This window comes from Lepidochelys kempii, chromosome 10 (assembly GCF_965140265.1).
Source record: "Lepidochelys kempii isolate rLepKem1 chromosome 10, rLepKem1.hap2, whole genome shotgun sequence".
Lineage (NCBI taxonomy): Eukaryota > Metazoa > Chordata > Testudines > Cheloniidae > Lepidochelys > Lepidochelys kempii.
The window spans coordinates 65,844,761-65,867,031 of record NC_133265.1 but is presented as its reverse complement, the minus strand read 5'-3'; the positions used below and the strand labels follow the sequence as shown (position 1 = coordinate 65,867,031).

The following is a 22,271-nucleotide window of genomic DNA, read 5'->3' as shown; positions in this document are numbered from 1 at the left end:
ACCCCTCAGTTATCCTGCATTTTGTTTTTTCATTTCTATTTTCAACTTGTACCATTCTGGCTTATATTAATTTATAAACTGTCAATTTTTGCTGCTCTTGGGCTGATTCACCCCTTCCGTTTCTCACACCTAGTGTGTGACTGTTGAGCTTATCAGTGCCAGACTGCAGGGGAAGTGGGACTATGGTTTCAATAATAGCTGTTTCTGGAGATTTTGCAACACTAAAAGTTTACTGAGAAGGACTTGGACTCCTAAACTACATTGACCTGTAAACATTGGCTGCCAAGCAAATGGTATCATCTAAGTGCTGTAATGAATGGTGATGAAGGAGATGGGCATCAAGGTATTTCAATGGGTGACTATCATTTAAGCTCATTTGGGTCTGATTATGATAGTTGGGAATTGTTCTTTGCTGATGTTGGGGGGAACATCTGTAAGGGTGTATCAGCCTGATAAAAATGATCTTTACAGGTCTCGGTGTATGACAACTATGGTGACTCCGGTAACTGAACATGAGTTCAGAGTTATCTGGTTTGCACTGCTCCAGTTTCCATTTCCCTAGGTTTCTGTTTGTAGCAGTGCTTTCTAGCACTGACATACATCTGTGAGAAGTGAGGAACAGAAAATGAAACTTAGTTTAGCTTTCTCACTTCTAACCTGGAGCCAGATGCCACCTACGCAAAAAGCTGGATCGCTGTAACTAGTTTTTAATAGAAAATAAACCATTTAGTGTAACTTGTACTTTTCCTGTTTTTTTAGTGTATTGTCCAGGAATCACAGTGCAACACACTTTGCTGTGTGGAATTAATTAATTCACAAAAGGTCATAAAGGGTCTAAAGATTGAATATTGACTGCTGCTGAAGTTACTCATCTAGCTTATGTGAACTTTTGTAACCTTTGTAAAAAAGGGTATTGTGATGCTTCCTAGATATGCACTTTTTAGGACTGGCACATCTCTTGCTATCCAAATGTTAGAGTGGGTCTCAAGTAATGAGTTCACTTTGGGGTTTTAGTTTGGTCCATTACAAAGACAAAAGACCATTTGAAAAATTCAGCAATAGGTTTGAATTTAATTTACCTTCAAATTTTGAGATATTTAGATTTAGGATTTTGATTGGGTCAATCTCTGTTAAATGCTTATTTATACAAAGCTAGAGCGCTGTAGTCTTATCCAATAGAATTCCTCCATTTTTTAAAAGATTTGTTCTGGTGACCTTACACATCAACATTTATGCAAAAACTGTGCTAAATTAGGTTTTTCTTTGTTAAAAGAAATTGTTTTGATGCAATTTCAAAAATATATACTGCTGGCTGGAAGATTATCTACCAAACAAATTATTAAAGGGAAAATTCAAAATCCTGCTTTAAATGCTTGCCTGCTGTTTAATTGACGTCTTTAGGAATGTAGTGCAAAACAGCCACATAGTCTTGCGCCACATATATGGTACTGCCTTTTTTGAACTGCTGGCATTTCAGAGAACACTGCTGTGGTTCGTTGTTGGGGTGGAACTTGTAACACAGGAATTATGTAGTTGGAAACAAGTCCTATGCCAGTCATGCCTATAGCAAAACCCCGTGTATTTCACGAAGGTGAGTGGAAATGATTTCAGTTTGGGAAGCAATTTTTGGATTCTTTTGAATGAAAGGCACCATAGAGATGTAAATCATGATCATTACCATGTAGGTGGAGAATAGTAATGTTAATGTCCATTCAAGATTTTTGAAACAAGGGCACTTGGATCAGATATGGATCTGTATTTTGACTCCTTAAAAATTAGTGATCAGTTGCAAAATTTATAGATAGAAATTTATGGGTGTTTAATCAGACATTTGGTTCCGACTCTTCTCTACTTGGATTTTTGGCCTGACTTGCACTTCATAATCTGATAACTGTTGTTTATGGTACTAACCTTCTTCTGTGGTTATAGAGCCTTGAGTGTGTGCATGGTTATACCCCTTCTCTGCATTCAGTATCTAAAAACTTTGAAATGGTCCATGCCAGTTGTGTACAGAATACAGTGCATCTTTTAAAATAAAAGAACCTTGCTTAAATCTTCAGTCTCTCATCACCATGAACATCTATCTGTTATGTCTGGCTTTCTCATTGTGTTGTTTTGCTAACTGTGTGGGTGTCTCCTGTGTTGTTGTTCTTCTATATTCCTGTGCTACTGCTTCTCCTTGATGGCAAACTAGAATCCCTCTGTGTTACGGGGCAGCTACGGTATCATCCATCCTGAATGTTCAAAAATCATGAGATTGAGTGTAAATCATAGCATTTTTAAAATTAAATTTAAATAAAAAAAAATAGCTGGGTTCGCTTCATTTCCTTCTGGTTCTTGTGCATCCAGAAGTGCCAGGAATGTATCTTTTTTTAAAAAAAAAGAATGCTGATGTTTTCATGTAATCGCATGACTCCAGATCTGGGGCTTTCAGAAAAAAATATTGCAAGAATCATGATAAAATTGTGAAAGTTGGCCACACTACATCTGGTATTTAAAACTTTGTGGTTCTGGAGCAAAATTTGAAATTGTTTTGTCAATTAAAAATGTAATACATAATTTTATACCTCATGGCATTTTGCACAATAAATCATTAGTATGAATTTGAATGTCATTTATTTTCCTTCCTTGCTGATCTTTGTTACTTTAACTTGCTGATAGAGTCATCAGAATAATTAATTTTCCTTCATTTTGTGCTTCTAAAAACTTGCATTTCTACTGCAGTGGTAGAGGCATGAAATCCTGGTAAAACAAGTGATATGCAAAATACATAAGCACAGGCTGAACTTTTCAAACACAGGGTCTTTGTTAGGCACCTAAATCCATAGCTAGGTCATATTTCTTTCTCCTTGTGTCAATCCCTCCTCCCCCCCAAGGGGTGTATGTGTCCTGATTTGTTAGAAGTTCTGAGCATCTATGTCTTCCACAGAAGTTAACAGGAGCTGTAAGCACCTCTGAAAGTGAGTTCCCTTTTAATTTAGAAGCCTAACTTGAGGAGAACAGGTTTGAAAAATTTGGCCTTCATTCTTGGAAATTGTGAGTTTCCTAGTTTTCACTAGAACGTGTTAAACCAAAATGAAAGATTGCATAGGTGGGGGTTTAGAATTTGAACCTAGATCCAGATTTGCAACTTTCTCCTATTCTTACAATGAGCGAAATCAAATTCACCCCCCCTAAACTTTGGATCTAATTTTTTCCTTACGTACCAAATATCTAAGTTCTACTTCATGTGTACAAAAGCAAGTAGTATGTGTCTTGGTATTGCCTGTAGGCAAGTTGGTAAAGTGGCTGCTGTAGCCTCCTTGAAACCTCTAATCAATGCACACTTGGGCTCAAAACCTAAGGAGAGATTCCAGGGTGGATTTGATTTAAATCACTAGTCAGGAAGACTCGATTTAATCATGGATTTCAACATAAAAGTGCATTTTTGTTAGTTGTTATAACCTTAATACATATTCTTCTCAACTCAGAGATAGATGTAGGTTTCATTTGTAGAAGGTACACACTATACATTTTTAAAGTGATTTATTTTGAAAACTTTTCAGAGGAATTTTATAGCTATATCAGAAAATGAATGATTGTTTGGTTATTTCATTTACCAAAGGTAATTGAAGCAGATATTTATGAAGTCATTGGGAGATGAACTATTTCCAATTCAACAGGTTAATCATTAATATTTGGAGGATTTTCTTGCCACGTTGTATTAGGAGGAGAACATCACCAGACAGACATTTAAATTGTTTTATTTAACTAAAACAACGTTATGTATTTTAGATTTTTTTCTTCAACAGCAAACATACAATATTTTAACAAAACAAGCATATGAATTTTTGAATTTAGTTAAACATTCAAGTTTTTTAAAATCGGGTTTGTTTTTGTTAAAATTGTTTTTAACTAAAATAGTTAAATGAAATATTGAAAAAAAAACAACCAAAAATTAAATTGACTATGTCAGCCAGGTCAACTTGAGAAACTTAAAATATTGGCTTCTGCAGCTAACTCAGTCGCCTTCACCTTCACCTTCATTTTCTTGTTTGTTCATAATCTGAAAAAGAAAAACAAGCTTTCCTGCTTTTTCAGATCCCAAATGAGTTCTCAATTTGGAATGAATTAGTCCAAACAAAGAAAATAGTCTTTTTACACCAGCAGAAGAAGCAACTGCTTTTAAAAGTGAGATTATCATAAGAAAGGCCATACTGGGTCAGATCAAAGGTCCATCCAGCCCAGTATCCTGTCTACCGACAGTGGCCAATGCCAGGTGCCCCATAGGAAGTGAACCTAGCAGGTAATGATCAAGTGATCACTTTCCTGCCATCCATCTCCACCCTCTGACAAACAGAGGCTAGGGACACCATTCCTTACCCATCCTGGCTAATAGCCATTAATGGACTTAACCTCCATGAATTTATCTAGTTCTCTTTTAAACCCTGTTATAGTCCTAGGCTTCACAACCTCCTCAGGCAAGGAGTTCCACAGGTTGACTGTGCGCTGAGTGAAGAAGAACTTCCTTTTATTTGTTTTAAACCTGTTAGGCATTAATTTCATTTGGTGGCCTTTAGTTCTTATACTATGGGAACAAGTAAATAACTTTTCCTTGTTCACTTTCTCCACACCACACATGATTTTATATACCTCTATCATATCCCCACTTAGTCTCCTCTTTTCCAAGTTGAAAAGTCCTAGCCTCTTTAATCTCTCCTCATATGGGATCCGTTCCAAACTCCTAATAATTTTAGTTGCCCTTTTCTGAACCTTTTCTAATGCCAGTATATCTTTTTTGAGATGAGGGGACCACATCTGTACTCAGTATTCGAGATGTGGGCGTACCATGGATTTATATAAGGGCAATAAGATATTCTCCGTCTTATTCTCTATCCCTTTTTTAATGATTCCTAACATCCCGTTTGCTTTTTTGACTGCCACTGCACACTGCGTGGACGTCTTCAGAGAACTATCCACGATGACTTCAAGATCTTTCTCCTGATTAGTTGTAGTTAAATTAGCCCCCATCATATTGTATGTATAGTTGGGGTTATTTTTTCAGGTGTGGATTACTGTACATTTATCTACATTAAATTTCATTTGCCATTTTGTTGCCCAATCACTTTGTTTTGTGAGATCTTTTTGAAGTTCTTCACAGTCTACTTTGGTCTTAAGCATCTTGAGCAGTTTAGTATCATCTGCAAACTTTGACACCTCACTGTTTACCCCTTTCTCCAGATCATTTATGAATAAGTTGAATAGCATTGGTCCCAGGACTGACCCTTGGGGAACACCACTCGTTACCCCTCTACATTTTGAAAATTTACCATTTATTCCTACCCTTTGTTCCCTGTCTTTTAACCAGTTCTCAATCCATGAGAGGCTTTTCCCTCTTATCCCATGACAACTTAATTTACGTAAGAGCCTTTGGTGAGGGACCTTTTCAAAGGCTTTCTGGAAATCTTTGTACTCTTAAGTACACTATGTCCACTGGATCCCTCTTGTCCACATGTTTGTTGACCCCCTCGAAGAACTCTAATAGATTAGTAAGACATGATCTCCCTTTACAGAAACCATGTTGACTTTTGTGCAACGATTTATGTTCTTCTATGTGTCTGACAATTTTATTCTTTACTATTGTTTCAACTAATTTGCCCGGTACTGATGTTAGATTTACCGGTCTGTAATTGCCAGGATCATCTCTTAAATATTGGCTTTACATTAGCTATCTTCCAGTCATTGGGTACAGTAGCTGATTTAAAGGACAGGTTACAAACCATAGTTAATAGTTCCACAATTTCACATTTGAGTTCTTTCAGAACTCTTGAGTGAATGCCATCTGGCCCCGGAGACATGTTATTGTTAAGTTTCTCAATTAATTCCAAAACCTCCTCTAGTTGCACTTCAATCTGTGACAATTCCTCAGATTTGCCATCTACAAAAGATGGCTCAGGTTTGGGAATCTCCCTAACATCCTCAGCCGTGAAGACTGAAGCAAAGAATTCATTTATTTTCTCTGTGATGTCTTTATCATCTTTAAGTGCTCTTTTTGTATCTCGATTATCCAGGGCCCCACTGGTTGTTTAGCATGCTTCCTGCTTCTTATATACTTAAAAAACATTTTGTTATTACCTTTTGAATTTTTGGCTAGCTGTTCTTCAAACTCCTTTTTGGCTTTTCTTATTACATTTTTACATTTAATTTGGCAGTGTTTATGCTCCTTTCTATTTACTTCACTAGGATTTGACTTCCACTTTTTAAAAGATGCCTTTTTATCTCTCACTGCTTCTTTTACATGGTTGTTAAGCCACGGTGGCTCTTTTTTAGTTCTTCACTTCAACAGTCTCTGAATCCAAGTGCTTAAGTGACTTCCAACTGTTCACTGGTGTGACTTTCTTTAAAACATCATCAACAAACATATATTTCTTGAATGGTTCATTCCTAGCTCTGAAGTTTATTATAGTTGGCATTATGGCGGGATGATTGCTGGATGCCTATGTCATAGCCAACGCCTTTTCTTCAGCAGTTAAGGTTTGACCCTGGTACTGAGTATTGAGAATATTTGCAAGAAAATGAGTTGAAGATAGTGCTTGTCCCATTGTTTTTTTTAATGCTTGTAATTTAAAAATTATTATGTCATTGCATATTTCTCTTTTTAAGATCTCACTCAGTTCCTTCCAAATTTCAACAGCATCAGCAATAAAACAGCAATTTCCCTTCATTTTGTTCAAGGCTGCAGAACTAGGCTTCAGGGTACTCAGCATGTGTTCAACCTTTATCTTCAGCCCCATGTTGAGAACTTTGGCTGTGACAGTGCCATGTATTTTTTCACAATTTTGTTTTCAAACTGTCTTCACATTAGGCCAGTTCTTGATACAGTGCTCAAAACAGTTCACTACTGAGTTCCATTGCACGTCTTGTGGGAGAGTGAGTTTGGTTCCTCCCACTTTTTTCAGAGCAGCTGCTACAAAGTGGTTGTTACCGAAGTATTTTGCAATTTCAGCAACATTAGCCTTTATTTCTGGAACACTGAAATCTTTGGCTAGGAGGTGCATCATATGAGCACTGCAACCGTATGTTATTAGCTTGGGACTCTCTTCGAAATAATTTTTTCTCATCTTGGATACATTTGCAGCATTGTCTGTGACCAAGCTGCATACTAGACATTTTAATTTTTCCCCCGCAGTTTGTTATACCTTTTACTGCTACTTCTTGTAAGTATTCTGCTGTGTGTGCATTTCGTGATGTATCAATTGTTTCAGTAAGGAAGACATTCCCTTCTTTGGTTGTCAGACAAGCACATGCAACAGGATCATTGTGGACATTGCTCCACCCATAAAGACTCAGGTTAACAATTTCACCCTCTAGACTTTTTGCACACTGCTCAATTTCTCTTTCAGACACTTTATCCAGCAATTTGCCTCTGACATCCGTTCTGTTTGGTGGACTGGTCTTATTGACTGAGCCATGTTAATGAAGTGTGGATTCTCAATCATATGGAAAGTTTGTTGCATTAAACAAACCAGACAATTTTTTAATCTTTTCGTAATCTGCTGGTTCTTATCACAAACTTATCTATGGTTGTTACTGGATGATGGAGATTTTTTTCCCTTTTTGCTACAAGTGATATACTATGGCTTTGTGACATACATGATGTGACTGAAACACTATCACTGGCAGATAATTCTGAAACTATAGAAAATGATGGTGATCTTGAAGGTGGATAGTCTTCAGAATCCTGTATGTGGAGGATGGATTCTCCTAAGCAAAATAGGGCTATTGCTACACTTGCAGATGTAGAGCGCTGGGAGTTAAACCAGCCCTCAGAGACTGCAGCAGGGAAAGCGCTGCCATGTGTTTACACGGTCAGCTGCAAGCTCAGTGGCATGGCCACATTAGCAGCTCTTGCAATGCCACGGAGAGCAGTGCATTGTGATAGCTATCTGAGTGTGCAAGTGGCTGCAGTGTGCTTTTCAAATGAGGGGGTGGAGTGTGACAGGGAGTGTGTTGTGTGTATGTGGGGGGAAAGACAGTGTGTTTTGGGGGGCAGAGAGTGTGTCAGCATGCTGTCTCATAAGTTCAGACAGCAGCAGGGGGAAACCCCAACATCAGCTCCCCCTGCCTCTCTCGCTCACACACGCCTGCCTCTGCAGCAGCAGAATTCCACAGTAATGGTTTGCTTAGTATCCCTGAGCAGATAAACAGCCGGCTGTCAGAAATGGAACTTTGAAAGGGGATAACCGCATGCCTGCTGCTGAGTTCAAAACAATGACCAGAGTGGCCACTTGACTCAAGGGATTATGGGACGTTTCTGGAGGCCAATCACAGCACAGTAATGCATCATGTCGTCCACACTGACACCCGGGCGTTTCAGCCAGGGCACAGCAAGCTCTATGCTTCTCGTGAAGGTAGATTACCAGAGGCACTCCAACCACGGAGTCCAGGTGCTTGCCAGTGTGGACACCTCAGGAGTTAGGGTGCCTGGGGCTGATTTAATGCACTCTAACTTGCAAGTGTAGCCAAGTCCTGAGTCAATGCACTTATTTAATTATATTACCATACTGCTCATTTAGTATTACTCATTGCGGTCACTGACACTCAGTACTACTTTAATGGTGAAATTGTAAAAGAAAGATCTGCCTATTTCAGCTATTTACTTTTTATCACAACTGCATCTAAAATGATAGTACCATAGAGTAACAACTATATTTTTTGCTCAAACATGAGAATTCAAGAATAGTCCAGAAGGAAGACAGGCAGTCCTTAAGAAAGAAGTATGAAATAAAAAAGTTTACCTACCTGAAGATCCTGCATGTTCAGACATGTTCCTTTCATTATCTTCAACGCAGCTTCCTCGTGAGAAGGAACACTTCTCATGATGTTGTTTCATTCGGGCAAAAAGGCTTTGCATTTCTTCGTTGCACTGTTTGCATTTTGCACACATGCCTGTCTTACCCACAGATAGAGGAACTTCATTAAAATATTCCCAAACTGGGTCTCTTTTATGGCCTGTTGCCATTATAGATTTTCCCTGCTAGTGAGAGAATGGTATGATAGATCAATGAAGGCTACTCTCAGAAAGACCTCAAGACTTCTGGAATATGCTGCTCAAACAGTTTCACTGTTGTTTCTACTGCCTGTCCCTCCCTTCTCACATTTATCTCCAGACTTATTCTCCTTGTCCAGATCTGTTCTGCCCCCAACAGTCTTCTATTCACTGACTTTTTGAAACTTTGCACTTTTAGAGAGAGGTAAGGGATTGACTCTGTGCACACAAATTTGTAGAGGGACACTAGAGTTGAGGTCTTATATTGTTTATTTAAAAACATTTTTGCTATGAACAAGCATGTTCTCTCTGGAGACACAAATCCACAGTTTGAGAACTGCAAAACTAAGCATCTCCGATTGTATCTTCTAGACTGAGCACTGAGTCCCACTGGATAGATAGAAAGATTAACCTAAATAATCTATACAGAAGCCCCTGGAATCCTATAAAATTGGGTCCTTAATCCATGAACTATTGGAACTCATTTACAAAACTTTTCTTAAACATTACATGAATATGTTGTCTCATACTACAGAATTAGAATTTATAATCCCTATTCCATGATGAGCTATCTTTGAGCTATCTTAAAACTATCTTAAGACAGGTTTTTTTCCTCAAAAAGAATTTTATCAAAAAAAGCCAATTTAAATAAAAAAAATCTGATTTTTTTTAAATCGTTGATTTTTATCAACCCTGAGAGATTCTAACATTGCTTTTCAGGAATTGCAAAAGTCAATCACTTTCCCTTTTTATGAAAAGCCAATAAACAGTTGGGCATCACTTAAACAGGCAAATGTTGAAAACAGTTTTGCTAAACTCATTGCTAATGTATTGCACCAAAGTTTCAGTGATGGTTTTCAAAACCTTGAAATGCCAGCGTCTTTTTCGTTTTGTGGGGAGACTGGTGCACTTTTTTTAAAGATAGCTTGGACACAGAAATGATTGCTTGTTTGTTGTTGTTTGGACATGCAGTAGTATCTGTTTTCAACACTGAAAGCCCCCTGGGATGTTGTGTTGAATAACTAGCTCACTCAAGATACATGTTTTGGATGAATCACAGAAATACAAATATCTTTGAAAGTATGACTATATCTAAGGAAATGTCTGGAAAATGTCTCCAGACATTGCTGTCCTGGAGAGGATTTATAACTCCTCATAGCAAGAGTAAAGTATCAGGTAGAAATGATTTTTCACACAGATGGAAGATGAGTATCATTAATTACTGCATGTTTCTTTGTTATTTTTATAGTGGTTGGCTTGGTCCTATTTATTCAAATATATAATTGCATTATATTTTTTGTCCTGTGTTCTGGGCTTTGTATATTTCTTGTCATGCAAAATGTAGAATACAGAACTCAAAGATTTAGGCTTGGACTTTTGAAGGAACCTAAGGGAATTAGTCATCCTTGGCATCCAGCTGAAAGGATATAAAATAAAGACCAAAATGTTCTTGTTCTGTCTGAAGTGTAATGGTGAAGTGTGCTGTGTCTTTTTGCATTTTAAATTAGCCTATCCAAAAGCTAGATAGTCGGGTTTTTTTCTGCATACCATACAAATGAATATCCCCAGACTAGCAAAACTCTGCTGCCTGCAGAGCTGTTCAGGATGTAGAAATGTCATTGTTCTAACTGAAAACTCTCAGACTGAACTAATAGGTATACAATAGAACCTCAGAGTTACGAACACCAGAGTTATGAACTGACTGGTCAACCATACACCTCATTTGGAACAGGAAGTACGCAATCAGGCACTAGCAGAGACAAAAAGAAAAGTAAGTACCGTGCTGTGTTAAATGTAAACTACTAAAAAAATAAAGGGAAAGTTTAAAAAAAGATTTTGCAAGGGAAGGAAACTGTTTTCTGGGCTTGTTTCGTTAAATTAAGATGGTTAAAAGCAGCATTTTTCTTCTGCATAGTAAAGTTTCAAAGCTGCATTAAGTCAATGTTCAGTTGTAAACTTTTGAAAGAACAACCTTAATATGTTTTGTTTAGAATTACGAATGTTTCAGAGTTATGAACAGCCTCCATTCCTGAGGTGTTCATAACTCTGAGGTTCTACTGTTCCCTGTTCTAGTGCACAGGGAAGCTTAATGTTATTTTTGTGGTATGGGCTGTGGAGGCATATCCCTCAGAGGTTTAATTTTTTATTGATACATTATTAGTTAGTTTCTCTCTTGGAGGAAGTCTTGTTTTGTCTGTCTTTAAAATATATTAGCCAAAGGTTAGGACTTTTTTTTTCAGTTTGGTCTTGGTTTAATAATTAAGTTTAGACAGTTTCAGCTTTCTTCAGATTGTACCCATATATTTGCTTTGTTATTGGATTAAAGTGTATTCTACAGTTTTTGTTCCCTTTTAGAGCTGAGGTTACTTTTCTCTTATATACAGGTCTTGGCATGTTTTTGTTTTGTTGTTTTTTTTTTTTTTGAAGTGTCTTTGCTGATTAAAGAAACCTAGTGAGCTAGAAACACTTCTGTTAATGATAAACCAGTTGTGACCAAAATAAATTAATTGGCTGTTGTGGGCATCCTGTGGGAGATGAAATAATTTGAGTCAGATTATCAACAGTGCAAAGAAGCATCTGTTCAATATGACAGAAGTTTTTTGTTTTTTTTTTCAAATGTAGCATATCTGTAATGCTGCTGGTGAGGCTCCGAGCAGACTGATAGGAAGCAGGGCACAAACCCCAAATGGGCTGTGAGTTCTATACTTAGATTTCACGAACCAGTAATCAAGTGTAAACTCCTCAGACACTATAACAGACCCCAACACTATAACAGCCCTAACATGGAATCACAGACAGTTCCCTTGAGTATTCTGATCTGTCTCACCAGCAGGTGAGTCTACCTTTTTGATAGAATCACAGCAATATTCAGGATACTCATAGTCCCAAAGGACCAGTCACTTAACCCAGGTCAACTGCACCTTAGATCTCACATCAAAGACATTGCTTGTAACCTGTCCTATAATAAAATATATGAAGATTTATTAAATAATGTAGCAGTGTCCCTGCAGGGCCCTCCTGGCTCCTGCCCCCGCTGGGCTGAGAAAGTCACACAGAAACCTTTTGGTGCAGTGCCCACCTGGTGCTTTTATTTACAGGCTGTTCTCCCACCACCTTTCCACCATACAAGTAGTCCCCTTCTTGCAGTCCACCAGCAGGAGAGAGGGGGCAAGCTATCTCTCTCTGCTTCCCCTCACTGCCTTTCCTCTACTGCAGCTTTCCTCTTTCCAGCTCCGCCCTGGCTTCCTTCCCCTGGGGCTCTTATGCAGCCCCAGCCTGATGAGGCAGCAGCTGTTCAAGCTTCCCCAATCAGGGGCAGGTGGTCTACCCAGGTCCAATTCACCTCCCTGAATTGGAGCTGAAGTGACAGAGGGTTGGCTAAGCAGTTTTCTGCTTAGCACCCTGTCACAAATAGGAAGAGGAAATAAGAGAGTTATTTGCAAAGTTAAAGCAGGTAAACATATATATACAAACCAGTTACAACTTTAAGTTTCAAAACATAATAGAAGCTTCTATAATCAAGCTCTAGATGTCCTTTAGGGCTAACCGAAAGTCCTTTGTCCTCTTTAACATCCCATAGTAGTCCACCTGGTGTTGATGGACCTTTCCTGTTGGGAAGGACGTAACCCCTTGTGTTACAGCTCAGCAGTTCACACTGATTAATGTGTCTCTCCTGTCTGATAGTCACAGAAACTTACAATACAACTGCTCAAATATTACCTTAGAATATGGGATACTGATGTTATATGTGAGATTAATGCGTGCAGCAATTCACAAGCATCCAATAAAGTCTAAATACTAAGCACATTCTCATAATTCTTATACCTGTTTTTAACAATACTAACACAGAGATGAGTCAGATTCATTCCAGCTACGTATTTGTTAGTGTTCAGTTGAGACATGGTGATTTGGGCATGAGCTGGCACCTGGTTTGCCAGTAGCACAATATCATCCTGTTACAGTGAGAAGAATAACTAACCTAATATAATGAGTTGTAACTCCTCAGATTATAGGTAGGGCTGGTAGTGTTGCCTGTTATTAAGGTTGCCTGACTCTTCCCATTGTAAGCCCCTGTTTTCAGTTGCCTCTAAGTTTGCCAAACTTTAATTGTTTGGGTTGACATTTTCTGTGCTTGATGTTTGCCTCAGGCTGAATTTTGTTTTGAAAATTTCAGCCAAAATAGTTGAGCTATTTTTAAGGAAGTGGTTAAAGAAAGACACATTGTTTTTCCCATGTTAAAAAAATTCTAGTAGTCTTTTCTTTGAAATGTTTTGAAGCTGAGACTTAAAATTTGGCATGGGGTGGCCTTTGTGTCAGTGATGTACCCTTTGCCATTGCTATTAAAAATCTGCTCGAATTTGGCTAAACTGTAAAGATCGTATTCTGCATGTGATTAGTAGAGACTTCTTTGATTTCAACATCTTAAATCTCTGAAGAGTCCATCCTCATTGAATGTGCTTGAGCCTCTCACAGGTCCTAGTGCTGAACAGACTGGGTATGAGGAAGTGCCATCCTCCCAGAGCAACTGAGCATGCTCCATCCCCTCATGGCTTCTACCTCCGGCTGGATTGTGCATGCATAATTCCCACAGAGTGACTGAGCATGCTTCTGCTCAGGGAAAGAGGGGTAAAGCTGGACTTCCTCTGTTATTGCTGCCTCCAGCTGCTCCAGGCCAAAGTGCAGCGGGGCACGAGGACTGAGACCAGGGAGCCTGTCTCTGCAATGCTCAGTGACCTCCCCTCTGAGAATAGGCAGAAGAATCTGCCAACTAGAGGACACTTTCCTCCAGAGCCTGGGGTGGAACCAAAGATTCCTGTGTCTCACCATCCCTTTGCTGTCCTCTGATATCTGTGAAACTCACAAATGTAGTTTGTGCCTCATTGCCCTCTAGTGCTGGTCCACATAGAAGATGACAACCTATGACCGCTATAGGTTATGCCATTAGATCAAGTGGCAGAGGTTTGTGTGGTGGATCTAAAGGTTTCAAACCATGGGGGTGTCAGTAATACAAATAATAAAGGTAGAAAGTATCAGGAAACAAATCATATTACCTAACATATAGTATGAAATCTAGTGAATGTGAGTTTATCCAACTGTTGGACTGATATGTATAGTGAAGACTCTACTGTAGATGGAAAATATAATAAATACACAAACCTTTATTTCATGGAGTTTTCAGTGGAAATACATGGGGCAAAACCATTAACTATCTGACATCAAGAGAGTAGGTATTATTTACTGAACCTGTTCTAACAGGAGTAAAATTATTTGCTCACATTTAAACTATTGTATCTTTTATCTATTAGCATTTGCATAATGTTCTATTCAATAAATTAGCATGTGGTTATAAAATTAATCTGGTAAAATTTAGTTTATTTTAGGAATCAAATTTGATCATGCACAGAGTGCAATCTGTCATAATGTCTCTACAGTGCAGGGGGAAACATGCTCAGCACTAACTTGTTATGCCTCTTAAAAATAAAATATACTCCTTAAAATCTCTCCCTCTCTCTCTGACCTCCCTCACTGCCCTTCTGGCCATAGCCAGTGGACAGGGAAGAATGCACTGGTGACGTTCTTAGTTACTTAGACCCCTTCTGGGGTGTGTATTTAATATTACTCTCCACCCCTTGTAGTCAGATAATCAGAAAGCCACTTTATGGTTGCCTTCTGTGTTGGGAGAGGGGTTTCCTGTGCTCCTGTTAAGCGAACTCCTTAAGGAAGAGCCATAATTTAGCCCATAATCTCACCAGTGCATTTTGCCTCTTTAGTCAAGCACGAGAATACTAATGTGGCATATGCTTTTACATGACAGCAGAATGCACTGTCACTTTCTTTGTGAGAGCATTATTGGATTTTGTGACATTTTGGTTTGTAGCACTGCTGGCCTCGAGAGATCTGGTGATTACATTTGAAACAGTAATTCCTGGAAACTGCAAAATAAAAAATCTCTCTCTCTAATATTGAACTATCTAAAGTGTCTGAAGATTAGCTTTTTAAAAGTTGAACTATATTGGGATTTTAATAAAGAATTGGTCTATTGAGTGTTCCTAAAAGTTAAGTTTCAGAGTAACAGCCGTGTTAGTCTGTTGTTAGTCTGTCCGTGTTAGTCATTGTTTCCTAAAAGTTAATGAAGTGTTGTTTATATACTGATCTCTTACACTTTTGTTCTCAGCTCTGTTTGGTCTTTTAAGATACTATGGTGGGTTTTTTTTCTTTTTTCAGAGGAGGAGCGGAGGGTGAAAGCCAATGATCCTGAACATAATGAAAAATTTCAGTATGCTGTGAGTATAATGCATATTCAGCATTGAAACCCTGCACGGTAAGGGATGTATATTCACACATAGATGTATGGAGAGTTTTCAGTAATGTTCAGAAAATCCCAAAAGTTTTAGAGGTTTAGTTCAGATAATACTCAAACGTCTTATTTGAACTTCCTGGGTCTACACGGTTGAGCTGGAAATCTTTGACCGGGGAGGTTAAATACCCAAGCTGACTCTGCTGTTTAATTAAATTTAGGGAAGTAATTTATTTGTCTATTAATGGCAATCGCATTATGGTAACAACAAGTATTCTAAGGCATATCAATATCACCTGAGGAAGAGTTGACCTACTTATGTTACACACATGGATTTCATCTAAAAACATGAGCCTGCTATGAGTAATATCTCATAGAAACCAGTGGACTCCTGTGAAGAGTGAAACATTAACCCTGTCACTCAGCACCGATTGGCTTCTGTGCACTGCCATCCACTGGAGCATTCATAGTGTATAGGAATATTTTCACTTTTATAGGAGGAGGAGCGCTTAACATTCCCAAGGAAGTGTTCAGTGTACACATACATACATGTTGTAACTCTCAGACTTCTCTAATCTTCACATACGAAATAAATTATTTCCCACCCTCCCCGTGGACTGTAGCTTCCTCAGCTTAGTGTTTCTGAAAGAATATATTGATAACTATAAATACATGTCATTGTAGCAACCTCTTTTGATTGTAGAGTGTCACTACTACACAATTAAGGGATTTTTTTTGAGGGCATAATTACTAAATTGGTAAACTTATTTGTTCTCAGTTTTTTCCTAATAGATCATCGACCATAAAGTTTAGCTCACCTTCTCCCTATTGTCCTTTGTAGTAATATATTGTGTTAAAGTTTTGAAATCCTGTCCTGACTTTTCTGCATTTGAAGTAAATGACATAATGGAACGCTACAGTTCCTTTTTCAAAATCCAGGTTCAAAGATGTTAGAGTATTTTTCATTCAGAAAACAGCTGGTATGAAAATGATTAAAACAAGAACTTTTTCTTGGCATTGTAAAAATCCAGGTTTGATGGCACAGTCCTATTTCGGAAAGTTGTGGTTTCTTTGGTACTTTTAAAAATTAAGTTTAATTTTTCAACAGGATTTACCAATCTGGCATTTGTCTTTCCTCTCATTGTTATGTTTGCAATTTAAAATTAATTGTTGACTGACCTAATTTTAAAAATAATGACAAGCAGGATGACAGGTCTGAATTAGTCATGGAAAGTGCCAGTAATTTGTTTTTGATATAGGTTTTTCATTATTAGCTGTTGTTTGTTTGTTTTGAGACATCACTATAGTGACTGTTTGTCAGAGATTTATTACAAATAACTACACTTAGAAAAAACTCCCTGCCCTCCAAAATACAATCAAGTGATGCAAATCAGTTCACAATGTAAGTAATTAGCAATTATTCCTTTCCAAGCAGTTGAGCTCTAAATACCTGCAAGCAGTCAGACAAGCATTATCCTGTGTATTGTGTGAAATACTTTCTGCCTTTGGCAATTCTAGTTATTTGGCAAACTAGAAAAAACCTGAAATATTAGAAATCTACGTTGGTTTTACTTTCATCTTTTCTCAGTGGTTTACCTTGCAGCCCTCTTTCAAATGAACAGTAATTTACAAGCAAAGGCACATATCAATCCTATAAATTAGTCTAAACTGTTGAGGGACTTGTTAGACAGCCCCAATAATTTAAAAAAGAATATTTTGGATTAAAAAAAAAAACCTTGAAACCAAACACAGAACTGTGATTATTCTACTGTAATTAGAAAGGGCTTTATGTATTGCAGAAATTATTTTAGGATCACTGATCAGGCATTCATACCTAACAAAAGGACTCATCTAAAGGTTAGGCTGTGGAAAATCCTATTTCACAATTGTATAGGTGTCTGATAGTGGGGAGCCAAATAGTATGGTGACTTTAGGTGAATACATTTCCTCTTCCAGGAGTCCTCCATTTCTAATAGTGCATGTACATAAATGTATATCCAGAACCTGTACAATTTTGATAGCTTTTTAAATCGCTCACTGCTGCAATGATTGGTGGCTGTTTTTTAAATGAAACATGCAAAGATTTTTAGACAGCATTATAGAGCGTTATAAACAGAGTTTTTGACCCTAAACATACATTTGAGCTTAACTGTTTTGACACATGTCTCTTTAATTATGGACTTGAAAGCCATGGTTCAAATTGTCAAGCAAATATTTGGCTATATTATCCAAAACTATGATGTTTGTTGTGCTCCTTTAAGAGTAGAATACTGTCTTGAACTTAGAGGCCCAGAACACCAAAACATTACATAAAATGAACACATCAAGCCAGAGAAATTAAAAAACTTAGAAAGTAAACAGAGAATGAAAAAAGTAAGTATGGTAGGTCTCTTGAAAGGATAGGAAAGGAGAAACCTAATTTTCGTTAATAGACAGTGACTGTAAAAGAACTAAATCTATAACTCAAACTAGAATGAATTTACCAAGACTAATAGTTACAATACTTCCTGGAAAAACCACCAACTCCAACTGTCCCACAATGGTTTTTAATGTGGTTGCATAATTCCATTAATTGTCAAGTAGTGAGATATATTTTCACTTACACAGGAAGCTTATGACAATTTTATATTGTTCAGTTGATGTTCCACGTTCAGAGGCTGAAATATAATGCATTTGGCTGTTTTGCTTTCTCTCTTTTTCCCTTACCATGTCATAAATATTTCCATTGTTATTATTTACATATTTATTATTAATGCCTTTTAGAACATTCAAAATAAGCAGATCCTAAATTTTGTGTTTTAGTACTAAGCAGAACCTGTGAATGCTCAAATGAATGGTATGTCTGTGTGGCAGCTAGATGCCAGCCTTCCAGGCTGGGTAGATAGACTTGTGCTAGCAGGACTTGAACTAATGTGCTAAAAATAGCAGAATGGACATTGTGGCTTGGACTGGAGCTTGGGCTCTCAAACCTAGGGGTGGGGGTCAGGTGGGCTTGAGAACCTGAGCATCTGCCCAGGTTGAAATGTCTGCATTGATATTTCTAGTGTGCTAGCTCAAGCCACACTAGCGTGAGTGTTTACCCAGGCTGCGAGGCTTGCTTCCAGTGCCAGTGAAGACATACCCTTAGACATAAAAAGAAAAGGAGGACTTGTGGCACCTTAGAGATTAACCAATTTATGTGAGCATAAGCTTTCATGAGCTACAGCTCACTTCATCGGATGCATACTGTGGAAAGTATAGAAGATCTTTTTATAAACACAAAGCATGAAAAAATGGGTGTTTACCACTACAAAAGGTTTTCTCTCCCCCCACCCCACTCTCCTGCTGGTAATAGCTCATCTATATATGCCATCATGTGCCAGCAATGCCCCTCTGCCATGTACATTGGTCAAACTGGACAGTCTCTATGTAAAAGAATAAATGGACACAAATCAGATGTCAAGAATTATAAGATTCATAAACCAGTCGGCGAACACTTCAATCTCTCTGGTCACGCGATTACAGACATGAAAGTTGTGATATTACAACAAAAAAACTTCAAAACCAGACTCCAGCGAGAGACTGTTGAATTGGAATTCATTTGCAAATTGGATACAATTAACTTAGGCTTGAATAGAGACTGGGAGTGGCTAAGTCATTATGCAAGGTAACCTATTTCCCCTTGTTTTTTCCTACCCCCCTTCCCCACCCCAGACGTTCTTGTTAAACCCTGGATTTGTGCTGGAAATGGCCCACCTTGATTATCATACACATTGTAAGGAGAGTGATCACTTTAGATAAGCTATTACCAACAGGAGAGTGGGTTTGTGTGTGTGTGTGGGGGGACGGACCTGGATTTGTGCTGGAAATGGCCCAACTTGATTATCATACACATTGTAAGGAGAGTGATCACTTTAGATAAGCTATTACCAGCAGGAGAGTGGGGTGGGGGGAGAGAAAACCTTTTGTAGTGGTAAACACCCATTTTTTCATGCTTTGTGTGTGTAAAAAGATCTTCTATACTTTCCACAGTATGCATCCGATGAAGTGAGCTGTAGCTCACGAAAGCTTATGCTCAAATAAATTGGTTAGTCTCTAAGGTGCCACAAATACTCCTTTTCTTTTTGCGAATACAGACTAACACGGCTGTTACTCTGAACCCTTAGACATATATATTCAACCTTGGGAATGCAACTGTCCTGCCCTTTCCAGTTAGATGAGAGGGAGATTTCAATTTGGAGAAATTTGAGAACCACTGCAAAGATTATAAACAAACGTTAACGCTATATAGGAATTAAGAACTTGGATTGTGCAGGAACAAAATGATGTCCCTTAGTTAAGAATATTACTCCTTCATATGTCAGGAGGTGTATTTTCAACATATAAGGATCAGAGTACCTGGCACATTATATACCTGTGAAGGTTTTCTGGACAAAGAAGATCAATGGACATAAAAAGAAAAGACGGGAAACAGAACCCTCTCTATCTAAACTTTAAAATGTTATTAGAAGAATGCCTATCATTACATTACTTTGAATTTGTATTCTCATTTTAACAAAATCATTTTGCATTTGGCCAAGCAAACAACTCCAAGATATACACTACTGTCAAACGAGGTAGTTTGTTCTTAATTACCCATTTAGCAAATCCCCCAAACTTCCATTAAACTAAAGAGTGAATGTTTTCATATCTGGTTGTAATGGTTTCTAAGTCTTCATTCATATGTTTCATTAGTATTTTTGAACCTTTTCCCCTTATTGCAATGTTTAATTTCTCTTCTATAGCTGTTCTTGTGTGACACATTTCCATTGCGGTGTTAAGACCTGGGTGAAACCTTGTTATGGGTAGTGTTAAAACCTCATTAAAACTGCATTGTGAATGCTCCTTTTGCTGTAAGTACAGTATATAATGCTGGAAAAAGCTAGAGAGTTTTTGGGTTTGATGCTGGCTAAAGGGTCTTCGGGCTGTAAGCAAAATAAATTGGTCCTTTTTGTTTTGGTTCCTGCTGCATTTGCAGAAGCAAGACTTTGTACATTCCATGTAAACAAACAAGATTGCATCAAAGAAAATAAGAGACTCCACCAATTTTTCCTCCTAAGTAGAACATCCCCAGGACCCAGAATTTTTACTGGCCACTAGGATCAAAAAAGGGGCAACATTGATGTTAGCAGTGGGGTTCAGTTTCAAGGTGAGAACTGAAAATAGAGGTGCTTGCAGAAATAAAAAATGACCAGTGTGATTTAAAGCAAGATCTAAAAGAGGAGCTGGAGACTTCACAAAAGGGATTAAAATATACCTGGAGGTTTGCCAGAGAGGGCTGAGAGATGACTTGCATACAGAGGTGAAATCTCTGGATCAACAACTATAAAGTATCTGCACAGATTGGGAAGCCTAGCTGCAAAACTCCTGGTCTGGATTGGTAAAACAGATTGATGAGGTAACCAGCAATCTCACTCCCATAGACAAGAAGGTTTTCCATGAAATAGTGGAGACCAAGCAAGCTTTAGGCAATCTGGAACTTGCTAACCAAGATGAGTTGCAGAAAGGACTTAAGGAGATGAAAATCAACTCCAGAAGGAAATCAAAGGGTCAAACCACAGTGGAAGGCAGCCGTCCGAATGAGGAATTGAACCAGACAGAGAACTTGGATAAGACCAGACATTTACAACAGTTTTCTATCCCATTTGTAAACCGCAGAGGCCGAGAGAGAGAGGTCTGGCTGTCCCAGCTCAGATAATGCAAAGGCCCATTATCTTTGAGGGAAAAATTCCCTGGGACGCTTATTTTGCTCAATTCAACATTATAGCTCAAATGAGTGACTAGGATGAGCGACAGAAAGGGGATTTACTAGCAGCTAACTTGGGTGGCCCAACTCTGACTGTGCTGCAGAACTTACCCCGGCAAACAGACTGAGTTATGAAATGAGCCGTCAGCATGCAGTTTGGTGCTAGGAGAGGGAAAAAAGAAATCCCACCTGAATTGGCAGAGGACTTGCAGAAACTTGTGTGCCTGGCATACTAGATACTACCAAGACCCCCCAGCACCCTTGTTCCAGCACCTATGCAGGAGAGCAAGGAATTAGTCATTCAGGGGGATGTGTCTGCCTCTTTGTCTAATTTGCAGGAGAGCCCATGTTCCTGGTCCATCCATTGGAACAATGGAGATGGTGTTGCAGGAATGGACCCCAGAGCAACTAAAAACTTCCTAAAGACAGGATCCTGATATTAGGGTAGTGGCTGACTGGAAAATCAACTGGCAAGTGGGCCTCCTTGCCCATAAACCAGCTTGGAGAGCATAAATTAGTTTTTAGATTTGTCCACATGAGAGGGAATTGGGTCTGGAGGAATCTGCTACAAGGGTGAATCATTTCACAAGAGACTTTGGGTTTACATTCCCCATGTCCAAAAGTAAGTTTTACAACTTGGATGACTTTGTGCCCTTTTTGGAGTATGCCAGTTGTGTGCAAAATAATGTTCTCAAGAGGTAAGAATATAAAAAAGGAGCAAGAGTGTTTTGTTCAATAGAACAAACTGCAATCAGCTGTCCAACATTCATGAGCTCCTCTCCAAAACTTTTCCTCACCTCACATCTTTTGCTCATTCCATTATTATATTTCTTTCTTTTCAAATCGAAAAAGAAAAGCTGGTAATACCTATCCCTCAGTGATACTGACTGTGGGAATACTAGTGTAAACTAATGGTGTAAAGTGGTTTTCTACTCTGAAAACTGACTGCAAAAATGGCATAATACGTTTCTATGTTTGCTCTGCCTCTCAATGATTTGTGCATCAGATATGCTTAGTTTACAAGATAATAGAGGGTTTAACAGTCAGCCTTCCCTGTGCAACCTGGGATCTGTGAGTTAAGTTTTATGCTTTAATGACTCGTACATGGTCACCTCCTGTAAACATTCTGCCCTCCCTTGCTCCTGGACAACACCATTGGAGCTGGAACTTAGTTGAGATTT

At 38.4% G+C, this 22,271-nt stretch overlaps 1 protein-coding gene across 1 annotated transcript in view; it reads left to right on the top strand.

Annotated features, from left to right (window-relative positions):
• The first annotated feature begins 1,473 nt into the window (after nt 1–1,473).
• The window catches only part of ATP8B4 (ATPase phospholipid transporting 8B4 (putative)), a 155,913-nt gene continuing 135,115 nt past the window's right edge, over nt 1,474–22,271 (top strand). The window contains exons 1-2 of the mRNA XM_073303976.1: nt 1,474–1,591; nt 15,254–15,312. Of these exons, the coding sequence (XP_073160077.1) occupies nt 1,549–1,591; nt 15,254–15,312 (102 nt within the window). The 5' untranslated portion in view covers nt 1,474–1,548. The remainder of the gene's footprint in view (nt 1,592–15,253; nt 15,313–22,271) is intronic.